Source organism: Salvelinus alpinus, chromosome 26 (assembly GCF_045679555.1).
Source record: "Salvelinus alpinus chromosome 26, SLU_Salpinus.1, whole genome shotgun sequence".
Taxonomy (NCBI): Eukaryota; Metazoa; Chordata; class Actinopteri; order Salmoniformes; family Salmonidae; genus Salvelinus; species Salvelinus alpinus.
The window spans coordinates 16,701,996-16,715,303 of NC_092111.1; the positions used below are offsets into that span (position 1 = coordinate 16,701,996).

The window sequence follows — 13,308 nt, forward strand, 5'->3', positions numbered from 1 at the left end:
AAACTTTGGAAGTATGCTTGGGGTCATTGTCCATTTGGAAGACCCATTTGCGATCAAGCTTTAACTTCCTGACTGATATCTTGAGATGTTGCTTCAATATATCTACATAATTTTCCTCCCTCATGAAGCCATCTATTTTGTGAATTGCACTAGTCCCTCCTGCAGCAAAGCGCCCCCACAACATGATGCTGCCACCCCCGTGCTTCACGGTTGGGATGGTGCTCTTCAGCTTCTAAGCCTCCCCCTTTTCCCTCCAAACATAACGATGGTCATTTTGGCCAAACAGTTCTATTTTTGTTTCATCAGACCAGAGGACATTTCTCCAAAAAGTATGATCTTTGTCCCCATGTGCAGTTGCAGACTGTAGTCTGGCTTTTTGATGGCGGTTTTGGAGCAGTGGCTTCTTCCTTGCTGAGCGTCCTTTCAGGTTAGGTCGATATAGCACTCGTTTTACTGTGGAAATAGATACTTTGTACCTGTTTCCTCCAGCATCTTCCCACGGTCCTTTGCTGTTGTTCTGGGATTGATTTGCACTTTTCGCACCAAAGTAGGTTCATCTCTAGGAGACAGAATGCGTATTTTTCTTCAGCGGTATGATGACTTCGTGGTCCTATGGTGTTTCTACTTGCGTACTATTCCTTGTGCAGATGAATGTGGTACCTTCAGGCGTTTGGAAATTGCTGCCAATGATGAACCAGACTTGTGGAGGTCTACAATGTTTTTTCTGAGGTCTTGGCTGATTTCTTTTGATTTTCCCATGATGTCAAGCAAAGAGGCACTGAGTTTGAAGGTAGGCCTTGAAATACATCCAATTGACTCAAATGAAGTCAATTAGCCTAACAGAAGCTTCTAAAGCCATGACATCATTTTCTGTAATTTTCCAAGCTGTTTAAAGGCACAGTCAACTTAGTGTATGTAAACTTCTGACCCACTGGAATTGTTTTACAGTGAATTATAAGTGAAAAATCTGTCTGTAAACAATTGTTGGAAAAATGACTTGTGTCATGCACAAAGTAGATGTCCTAACCGACTTGCCAAAACTATTGTTTGTTAACAAGAAATTTGTGGTGTGGTTGAAAAACGAGTTTTAATGACTCCAGCCTAAGTGTATGTAAACTTCCGACTTCAACTGTTTGTAAACATTATTAAAGTGGCATTATATGGAGGGGCATTGTTTAAAAAGTGACTAGTGATCCGTTTATTAAAGTGTCCAGTGATTGGGTCTCAATGTAGGCAGCAGCCTCTCTGAGTTAATGATAGCTGTTTAGCAGTCTGATGGCCTTGAGATAGAAGCTGTTTCTCAATCTCTCGGTCCCAGCTTTGATGCACCTGTACTGACCTCGCCTTCTGGATGGTAGTGGGGTGAACAGGCAGTGGCTCGGGTCGTTGTTGTCCTTGATGATCTTTTTGGCCTTCCTTTGACATCGGGTGCTGTAGGTGTCCTGGATGGCAGGTAGTTTGCCCCCGGTGATGTGTTGTGCAGACCGTACCACCCTCTGGAGAGCCTTGCGGTTGAGGGAGGTGCAGTTGCCGTACCAGGCTGTGATACAGCCTGACAGGATGCTCTCGATTGTGCATCTGTAAAAGTTTGTCAGTGTTTTGGGTGACAAGACTAAATTTCTTCAGCCTCCTGAGGTCACCACTCGCCTAAAATGTCACCACTCGCCTACAATGTTTCAAAAAGTGCTACTGCTTCTCGCATGTAAAAGTAATGTGGACGAATCATCGTGTTTCGTGGTTTGTCCTGGACTCATGGTATGAGGAATTGCTGAATGTGGGCCTATCGTCAGTGGGAGACTGTGCTATAGACCTGAATATTTTTGTCTTGTTGGTATTTTATGTACTGACTGAAGAAATGTAAATGTTTTTTCCTCATAAACCAAAATATAATATTTGCAAGTAAACAGACTTCCAAATTTGGAATAATGTCACCTACCTTTTTTTCTGCAGTCATCTCGCCCAGTTGCTGCTCCAGAAATGCCTTCATGTCTTCCACTCGAGGCTAGAGGAATTCTTTTACATTTTTTTTACATTGAACAAATTCCTGGTTCATCGGCTTAATTTTTTTTCACTTGAGCTGCAACAGTATGAAAAAACATAGTTAAGGGAAAAATATCGAAAGTGTTTATCATGTCAGACACTATAGGTTTAAGTGGCATACACTACATGACCAAAAGTATGTGGACACCTGGTCATCAAACATCTCATTCCAAAATCATTTCCATTAATATTATTAATATATGAATATAACAGCTTCCACTAATCTGGGAAGGCTTTCCACTAGATGTTGGAACATTGCTGTGGGGACTTGCTTCCATTCAGCCACAAGCATTAGTAAGGAGCGGCACTGATGTAGGGTGATTAGGCCTGGCTCGCAGTCAGCGTTCCAATTCATCCCAAATGTGTTCGATGGGGTTGAGGTCAGGCCTCTGTGCAGGCCAGTCAAGTTCTTCCACACCGATCTCGACAAACCATTCATGTTTGGACCTCCCTTTTTGCATGGGGCCATTGTCATGCCGAAACAGGAAAGGGCCTTCCCCAAACTGTTGCCACAAAGTTAGAATGTAATTGTATGCTGTAGCGTTAAGATTTCCCTTCACTGGAACTAAGGGGCCTAGCCCCAACCATGGAAAACATCCCCAGATCATTATTCCTCCTCCACCAAACTTTACAGTTGGCACTATGCATTCCCGGCAGGTAGCGTTCTCCTGGCATCGGCCAAACCCAGATTAGTCCATCAGACTGCCAGATGGTAAAGCGTGATTCATCACTCCAGAGAACGCGTTTCCACTGCTCCAGAGTCCAATGACGGCAAGCTTTACACCACTCTAGCCGATGCTTGTCATTGCACATGGTGATCTTAGGCTTGTGTACGGCTGCTTGCCCATGGAAACTCCTTTCATGGACCTTAATGAAAATCACCAGTAGCCCTTCCTGCAGCCAAATGAGCTAGTGGCCTCATGGGTGGAAAGTTATTAATATTTTTCATAATTAATAAACATTGTTTAAAAAAAACTGCAGAAAATCAGGTGTTTCTATGTTAAGCAGTTTTGTCATGTTTCAGTCTTCTGTGATGTATATCAAGTGTAATATTGGGATGCAAACTCAAAATAGAATCCATTTCAACTCTATATCTGACAGGTGTTTTCTTTTTTTTAAGCCCATATCCTTATACATTTGTTTCAAAGTAGATAGGTTTAAGACTACCAAAAAACACTTTGTGACGCTGGTTTAGCCCACTGCAGTAAAAGGTTTAACTTTGCCACCCCGAAGTGGACAAATGTGTGAAATTTGGCGCGCTGGCCCATGGAGTAACATAAGCAAGTTCTCTGTATTCTAAACCAGTGGTCACAAACTGGTCGAGGCATTCCTGTCAATCACCAAACATTTCGTTCCTATTTTTTTTAATAGTTTCGCGCTTTTGCCAGTACTGTAGGTGCACTTGATGCAGCAGCCCTAGCGCCGGGAACGCAAAGTCTTACCTTTTTTAAACATTTCATGTGTCTGAAGGTAGTACTCCGCCTACCAGGCAGGCCCAGAGAGCAAATCAAGTGCACCTATGGGACTACCGCTGGCCAATCAGATAGCTCAGATCACCGTGTTTATACAATTTCCTCGTACCACAGACTTTAAAAACAAATTGATCGCACAGTAAAGTTGCTACTGTGAGATTTGAAAGCTTTTAAAAACATGACTTTAGGGAGACAACGAATACAGCTGTTTTTACGAGTAAGTTAATGTTTACGTTGTTATTCAGCACTGTCAACACTTACTACTGCACAACCAGCACTGCAGCTGCAATGAAAGTGTTCCGATAAGCTTGCCGTGTGTGTTTTTTAATATCGGTGAATATTTCACTTTCTCTGGTTATAGGAGTAACAACATTAATTGGTGCATGAGGCAGAAATAATGCAGTTCGACCTGAGTTTCACCATCAGGGAAATAGTGATGAGTCGTTCGCGAACGAGTCGGCTCTTAGCTCTTGTAGGTTAACGTTGGGAGCCGTCTCGCATATCAGAAGAGCCGAATATATTTAAAAAAATATTTAAAAAATGAATATGTGAATAATCAAAATATTTAAATGAATAGAATTAACTAATTCAAAGAACGAAAAAATAAATTAAATAATATATGCCTAAATGCTCAAGCGCACACACATTCGTTCTGACTGTCGGCTCAGACTAACAGCCTCACCTGTTGTTCCTGTCAATCAGACACGCAGTGTCAACCAATGAACCAAAGATGCGTGAGGGAGGGCCGAGCCAACTCGCTCACAGTTACACACTTAGCAGCCGAGGAGAGAGAGGAAGGACAGCTGTGAAAACAACAGCTGGAAAATGAGTCGGAAGCAAAGTAGCATTTGGATGCATTTTAAAAATGTAGACAATGTTAGAGCACAGTGTAGAATTTGACAAAACTAAATCTCATATAAAGCCGGTTCTACGCACAACCTACACCAGCATATGCGAACTGTGCACCCAACTGTGAAGCTAGCTGTAGCGGAGCTTCGAGAAACTAGCGGGCCTGCTAGTGATAGTGGTGGAGCTATCGCAGCCGGTTGCGGCCGGCTGCGACAGAGCCTGGGCGCGAACCCAGCCCAGCCTGGGCGCGAACCCAGAGACTCTGGTGGCGCAGCTAGCACTGCGATGCAGTGCCCTAGACCACTGCGCCGCAGTGCCCTAGACCACTGCGCCACCCGGGAGAATTACACTAAGTTGACAGTGCCTTTAAACACCTTGGATTCCAGAAATGATGTCATGGCTTTAGAAGCTTCTGATAGGCTAGTTGACATCATTTGAGTCAACTGGAGGTGTACCTGTGGATGTATTTCAAGCCCTACCTTCAAACTCAGTGCCTCTTTGCTTGACATCATGGGATAATCAATATAAATCAGCCAAGACTTTAGAAAAAAAACTGTAGACCTCCACAAGTCTGGTTCATCCTTGGGAGCAATTTCCAAACGCCTGATGGTACCACGTTCATCTTTACAAACAATAGTACGCAAGTACAAACACCATGGGTGTCACGGCTCTCGTCGTAATGAGGATCGGACCAAAGCGCAGCGTGGTAAGTGTTCAAGATGATTTATTAACCAAAACACTTGAACAAAATAACAAAGTGAAGAAACCGAAACAGTTCTGTAAGGTGCATAAACTATACAGAAAACAACTACCCACAAAACACAGATGGGAAAAAAGGCTGCCTAAGTATGATTCCCAATCAGAGACAACGATAGACAGCTGTCCCTGATTGAGAACCATACCCGGCCAAAACATAGAAACCGAAAACATAGAAATAACGAAACTAGAATGCCCACCCTAGTCACACCCTGGCCTACCCAAAATAGAAAATAAAAGCCTCTCTATGACCAGGGCGTGACAATGGGACCACGCAGCCGTCATACCGCTCAGGAAGGAGACGTGTTCTGTCTCCTAGAGATGAACGTACTTTGGTGTGAAAAGGGCAAATCAATCTCAGAACAACAGCAAAGGACCTTGTGAAGATGCTGGAGGAAACCGGTACAAAAGTGTCTATATCCATAGTAAAACGAGTCCTATGTCGACATAACCTGAAAGGCCGCTCAGCAAGGAAGAAGCCACTGCTCCAAAACTGCCATAAAAAAGCCAGACTACGGTTTGCAACTGCACATGGGGACAATGATCATACTTTTTGGAGAAATAGAACGGTTTGGCCATAATGACCATCGTTATGTTTGGAGAAGAAAGGGGAGGCTTGCAAGCTGAAGAACACCATCCCAACCGTGAAGCAACATATCAAGACATCAGTCAGGAAGTTAAAGCTTGGTCACAAATGGGTCTTCCAAATGGACTCCAAGCATACTTCCAAAGTTGTGGCAAAATGGCTTAAGGACAAGAAAGTCAAGGTATTGGAGTGGCCATCACAAAGCCCTGACCTCAATCCTATAGAACATTTGTGGGCAGACCTGAAAAAGCGTGTGCGAGCAAGGAGGCCTACAAACCTGACTCAGTTACATCAGCTCTGTCAGGAGGAATGGGCCAAAATTCACCCAACTTTTTGTGGGAAGCTTGTGGAAGGCTAGCCAAAACGTTTGACCCAAGTCAAACAATTTAAAGGCAATGCTACCAAATACTAATTGAGTGTATGTAATCTTCTGACCCACTAGGAATGTGATGAAATAAATAAAAGCTGAAATAGATCATTCTCTCTACTAATATTCTGACATTTCACATTATTAAAATAAAGTGGTGATCCTAACTGACCTAAGACAGGGAATTTTTACAAGGATTAAATGTCAGGAATTTAAATGTAAAGTTTAAATGTATATTGCTAAGGTGTATGTAAAGCTCCAACTTCAACTGTATGTATATGAGCAGTAGATGAGAATGTAGTATGAGTAGACAAAACATGAACCTGATCTAATAAGTTACTGTTCTCTCTTCAGCTATGTGACAGCCTCAAAAATGATACTCCTGTGTAAGGGTCTGCAGCGAATCACACCCAGCCGCCAGAGAGAAGCAAATGTAACCACAGGACATGTGACAGAGTTGATGGACACCCTATGTTCATCAATGGACAGAAAGTTCCACAGAATGGAATATAATCACATGCTATCAGAAACCGCTGCACTTGACCCCAGGTTTAAGAAGTTAGCCTTCAGTGATGCCAGAGCGATTGATGAGGCTCTTCAAAGAATATCCCCAGCTGCAGGGAGTATCCCCAGGTATACTTTCAATGCACATGTGTAATAGCATCCTTTAAAAAAAAATGTATTTAAATTTGTCAGCAGATTTGCAAATTGTTATTTAATTTTCTTTGATATGGTGCAGTTTTCTATTATGCTGTTCAGATTGTATTATTGTTGAATGGTTAGATTTATATGCACTTTGTTTACATGAAAAAGTTATACTTTAAATGCAAATGTTTAATAGCATTTTTTTTCATAACAAACCAATGCATTTTTTAACCCCCCTTCCGTATTTAACCCAACCCCTCTGAATTAAAGAGGTGCGGGGGGCTGCCTTAATCAACATCCACGGTGCCAGGGGAACAGTGGGTTAACTGCCTTGCTCAGGGGCAGAACAACAAAACCCAAAGCTTGTCAGCTTGGGGATTTGATCCAGCAACCTTCCGGTTCCTGGCCCAATGCTCTAAACACTAGGTTATGCCAGGGAGATATGTATACTGTAGCTAAGAAAATAATACTTTGTGTATGTTGTTTAGTAAGCTGTTAGTAGCCCATGTGCCTCACCCTAATAATTTGGTCCAGTTTCTCCTCCTAATTTTGCCTACTGTTCTGACTTGGTGGTACACATGTAGCCTATAACCTGTTTTGGAGAAAGGTAATCATTGAATATTGTAAGAGCATTCATTATCTGCTCATATACCCACTCTATTTATCCTACGGTTCTGATTTGGTAGGGAGAATACTGTAAGAACGGCCCATGTTCTGAATTCTGTTACTGTACATTTTAAAAGTGCTGAACAAATTGTTATATTGACTACGTCCGTCCTAGCGCTCTCATTAATATTGTAATCAAAATTATGGATTGCCTCTTATCCACTCGTCGTCCCCTTATGCCATAGTTTGTACATCTCAATTGTCAGTAGAAACCACATTTGTTTAAGCAAGTCAGCCATATCAGCAATTTGTTTTTGAAAGGCTGTAAATGAGGCTGAATGAACTGCCAGACAAGGCTCCGCTGATAGCCAGGTGTAGCAGTGTTAAGGTGTTGGGACTGCTGTTGGGACTCTGCTGTTGGGAAAGTTTTATGTAGGCCCTAACAGTGTGGGCACCGTTTGTCACCGTTACAGTGCAATTAATGTATTGTTTAGTGTTGTGTTGTATAGTGGGTTTGCTGGCAAGCATCTACATTTTTATTTTTTTGCCCCACTATAATTTACATGATAAAATCGCCACTGTGCATGTGACATCATTAGACATTTATAAAACGCATAATGTACAATATGCAGAACAACCAAAGAATATCTGATCATTGAAGAACATCAACTCTTACATTTCAATACATTTTCTGCCACTGATGAGTACAAATGAGTACAAAATGACTGACATGCACTTCTAAATCATTAAAGACATTAAATTATAATCTGCTAATCCTCATTTTGTTGGAAAATAAACTTTTCAATGTAATGTAAGACAAAGTAAATGTACCACAGTAATAAGCTCCAATTGATTAGAAAATGTTTATTTCAATTTGAATAATGAGTATAATAACTATAACTATAATGAGAATCAATTTAGGTTAACACATACAGGTTAAATATGTTGCCATTATATATTATGGGAATGGGGGGCATGGGGTAAATACATTTTCAAAGTTAATATATTTCATACTGCTGCTTGCTGCTGAGACTAGCTTGACAGCAGCAGCGACAACACCACCAGACAGGAGGCAGTGAAGAGACTGGTCTTGCTGCTTATTCCACTTGAGGTCACAACTGCATAGATAAAGAGAGAGAAAGTGAACATGAAAGAGAAATATGTATTTGCCAACCTGCTACATGATTATTGTGAATAAGACCTGTACATATTTACTGTTAAATATTTACACACACATACACATGGATTTAGTACTGTAGATATGTGGTAGTGTTGGAGTAGGGGCCTGAGGACACACAGTGTGTTGTGAAATCTGTGAATGTATTGTAATGTTTTAAAAATTGTATAAACTGCCTTAATTTTGCTGGACACCAGGAAGAGTAGCTGCTGATGGGCATCCATAATAAATACAAATACAAATACTGTTACTGCTACAATAACTTTGTTTTCTGCCATATAGAACCTCTAGATAATGGCATACAAAATGAGAATTTACCATAAAGCATGGACAATATTTTTTTACCTTCACCACTGACAGTAACTGACGTGGGGTTGATGTTGAAAGCTGTGATGTTCTGTGCAGCCTTTATCAAAACGGTGCCAATTTCCTTGGAATTTGGCACAGCGGAGGAGCTAAATGCTAAATTCATGGTGTTAATGATTGATCCATTTCTGGGAACAAATGAGAGATTGTTTTAATGACATTTGAGCCTTGCAATGCAGAACTACAATATATTTTCATAATGAAATATTTCTTTATTTTAAAAAGGAATTATATGAGGTATACTTTTTTGATCAATTATTATAATTTTTTTTATTTTTATGATGTAGAATGTTTATATACATTTTCATGAAATCTGTATACGGTTCTTTGTCTGTATATTCAATTAATAAAAATCAACATAATCAATTGAATGCAAACAAATCACCTGAATTTTATTACTGTCAAACTGTTGAAAGAGGCGAAAGCTGATCGATAGAAAGGTTCAAGCTGGAAAGCAAAAAACATGTCAAGTTTAGACAAACAAGTTTCAAGTACATTTTTTAAACCTTTGTTTAACTAAGCAAGTCAGTTAAGAACAAATTCTTATTTACAATGATGGCCTACCCGGCCAAACCCAAACCCAGACGACGCTGAGCCAATTGTGCGCCTCCCTATGGGACTCCCAATCACGGCCGGTTGTGATACAGCCTGGAATCAAACCAGGGTCTGTAGTGACACCTCTAGCACTGAGATGCAGTGCCGTAGACCGCTGAACCACTCGGTATTCCATACATACTAGTCGTATTTAGGGGACACACATGGTATACACCATCCAACAAAATGCGTACTTGCAGGTTCCTTCTCGACAATGTAATAACAATAAGAAATAATAAAAGATAAGAATATGAACCTAAAGTAAATTGCTCTCTAGAGTATAATATTAGCATAAGTATAATACACGAAGGCGCAATTTATAGTCAAATATTTACACGTGTTTTGGGGAAGGGGGGATTGGGGGGGAAAGTGTTTAAATTGTACAGTATTTAGCAATCATAATAAGAGTCAACTGAAAGGTGTTTATTACTGTATTCTACCCCTCTCATCAGGACCTTCCCACATTTGTGTTCTGCTCATTCCTTCAGGAGGCTCACCTGTGTTTTAATCAGTGATGCTCGAGTTTGAAAGGCCTGAGAGGATGAGGTTGATAGGTCGGAGATAAATGTCTCTCCTTTGGACGTGAACTCCACAGACACTGTAGTGAGTATAATTGTGACCACAGAGGTTGTGGTGGCAGCAGCAGTTGTAGTGGTTGGAGCAGCTGTGACAACGGTTGCGATGACAGGAGTAGCCGTTGTAATTGTTGTGGCAACTGTGGATGTATTTGGGACCCCTGTGAACACAAAATGTAAGAAATGTGAACTTTGTGTATGATCTGACAGTTTGTCTTTTAGGACTGTCAAATTTGAATTCGACATTTTAATATCAAAACTTTTTTAGAAACATTTGAAGTTAAAATGTAATGTCTCTCCAGGATTGTCTCTTATTAGGTGCAATATACTTGCCGCTCAAATTAGAATATTATCCGAAATGCAATCATAGGTTTAAGGAACGCAACAGATTGCAATGTTTAATGTATATTATATGAAACAACAGGTTCTTGAGAAGGAAACCCTTCACCAGGCATTTATAGTATTGCTTTTCAGTGTATTTGTATTTTTTTAAAGAATTTAAACCAACGGTATGAAATGCACTTCTGGAAGTTCTATCTAGCAACAACTCAACTGTAGTTATAGTAGGAACAGCAGATGTAGGACCACCTGAAATAACATTTAAATTATCTCTTATTATTAATCCTCAAGAGTCTACTGAGGCAGCCGTTCGTCAATCTAAGTAACATCATAAAAAAATCCCCATCAAAATCCATCAGTTTAATTAAGCTAGAGATTTGTGTCAATCCACCGCATCCGCTTATGTTGGTCTTCCGCATTAGCGGTGGAAGGTGGCTGAGCTACAGCACTTTTTAGGGCCTTATTTACCTTGTTTGACAAATTTGAGTACTGTTAACAGTCACATTCAGGTTTAGCTACCTTTGTTGGTGTCTTGCCTAAATTGCTCCACAATTGTATTGCGAATGTGCGTATCACTGCATATTTTGACATTTAACTATTTATGTAAATTCAATGTATTTATATACACAGCCCTTTTGTCACAGATCTATTGTTTTTGCACTTGTACCTATAGTCAGATGACATGAAAATAGAGCACTTTGGCCATGTACACCAATGGTGGCTTTGGCCTTCAAAAGAACAATTTATATACAGAAAGTATCTCATCCCTACTGTAAAATATGATGGTGGATCTTTGATGTTATGGGGCTATTTTGCTTCCACTGGTCCTGGAATCCTTTTTAAGGTGAATGGCATCATGAACTTTTCCAGGACATTTTAGCAAAAAACCTGGTTGCCTCTGCCAGAAGGCTTTAACTTGGCAACAAGTGAATCTTCCAGCAAAACAATAACTCCAAACACACATAAAAATACAAAAAGAAATGGTTAATTGACCACAAAATCTATATTTTGCAAAGGCCATGTCAGTCTCCGGACTTGAACCCCATTGAAAACCTGTGGTTTGAATTAAAGAAGGCAGTCCATAAGCGCAGACCAAAGGATACTAGGATCTGGAAAGATTCTGTATGGAGGAATGGTCAAGATCCCTCCCAATGTGTTCTTCAGTCTCATAAAACATTTTTGAAAAAGTCTAAGTGTTGTTTTCCTTGCAAGGGGAGGTTGCTGGAGTATTGAAAACAGGGGATCCTATCTTTTAGAGACTTTCTTTATTACTTGTCAACAAATCTCTTTCCCTGAGCAATTGTATTAGTATCAAATAATATAATTTGTACATTTTTTTGATCACACAATAAAGGTCAGTATTTGTGTAATTTATTTTACACAGTCTTTTTTGCTTATTATTTTTCAAGGGATCCAATAATTTCGGACCCCACTGTATGTCAACGGATCATTTTGGTGAATCCATTTCATAGGTTTACTTACTGATAATAATGATGGAGTTTGGAACCACAGAGAGGTTGAAGGTAGAGTTTGGATTGGTCACAGCCTCATTTAGTGTATCTTTAATGTCATTGTCCTTGGGCATAGTTGCATTAGCGATAGTTGCAATGGCGGTCTCATTGAACACCACTTCCAGCTCCACCTGTGTGTCTGCTGCCATACGAGAACGGAACACTGGTCTGCAAAGGGCACAAATTTCAGATGTCAGGGTCAAATCAAAAGCTGACTGAAAAGGGGACAGTCATGCATGTCCAGCTTGCACCTAAGGTAATAACAATATCATCACAATGGAATCAACATAAAAAAATATCCTGATGACAAGAATGTTGACTGGTGAATGTTTTTAAAAGCAATATAATGCTTAAAATATTATTTTGAGAAATACTTTTTCAAGTTATTGGGCAAATTGAATCAAGCTTCTTTAGAGGTAGAATAGAATAGCATAGAATATTACATGAATGCAATGACAATCGTCCGGATGAAAAGAATCCCATATTTTGCTCGATAGATCACGTCACACTGTTTGAGAAAAGAACAGACAACATTCATGGACTATAGAATAGAATGAATAATGTTCTACATACAACAAAACAACATTTCTGTATTTTATTTTTCTGTCCCTTTATTTAAGCTTGATATGAGGTAAAAAAGTAACTCTGTCCCAGTACGTTGACCATATTCTCAGTAACAATCCAAACAAAGAAATACAAGAAAGATATGATCACAGGACTTACCACTGAAGTAATGGTTACCGCAAGTGTTTGAAATTCTGTGCTTTGAGGATTACTCAAAGCTGGTACAAAACCTTCATTGATGGTGACTTGTAATGTAACCACTGCAAGATGTGCAGTCGTTGTGGTAGTTGTTGTCGTAGTAGAAGTAGTTGTTGGAGTTGTGCTGGTAGTTGTCATAGCCAATGTTGATGCTGTGCTTGAAACGGTAGTTGAGGGGGCCACAGCTGTGCTTGTAGTTGTAGAACCAGTAACAGGAACAGTGGAAGGTTCTCCAGTTGGTATTGTGATTGCAGAACCAGGTACTGTGGTAGCAGGAACAGTTGTTGCAGGGGCACCTGAAAGAAAAAAGAACACTTTTTTACTATTTGAAAGGTGCTCCAATTGAAACTTGTGCTTAAACTGTACTGGTGAAGTACTAGTGTGTGCCTTTAAAGTACTATTCTCTGATAATATGTGCAGATCGCACAACATATCACCTACCGACTGAGATGGAAGTAGTGGTTGTGATTCCTCTTGTTGTTGATTTTGCAACAGGTGTAGCTGTTGTATTTGTCGAGACATCTGTGGCTGTGCTTGGGGTCCCTGTGAATAGAAAATACCAGGAATTAGAGTTCTTATCGAGAACACATTGTACCAAATTTCACCGATTTTAGTGGGCTACATGATAACGTGGGCTGTTGGGGGGGAGGGGGGTGGGGCAGT

General features: G+C 40.3%; 1 protein-coding gene across 1 annotated transcript; it reads right to left on the reverse strand.

Annotated features, from left to right (window-relative positions):
• Positions 1-8,170: 8,170 nt before the first annotated feature.
• On the reverse strand, positions 8,171-13,182 carry LOC139554304 (uncharacterized). The gene is made up of 8 exons (XM_071367068.1): positions 13,087-13,182; positions 12,607-12,941; positions 12,327-12,391; positions 11,855-12,051; positions 9,956-10,194; positions 9,250-9,311; positions 8,844-8,992; positions 8,171-8,439 (listed from the first exon to the last, which is right to left on the reverse strand). The coding sequence occupies exons 2-8, from the start codon at positions 12,781-12,783 to the stop codon at positions 8,354-8,356; spliced, it is 975 nt and encodes a 324-aa protein (XP_071223169.1). The 5' UTR covers positions 12,784-12,941; positions 13,087-13,182; the 3' UTR covers positions 8,171-8,353.
• Between the last annotated feature and the right edge of the window lie 126 nt (positions 13,183-13,308).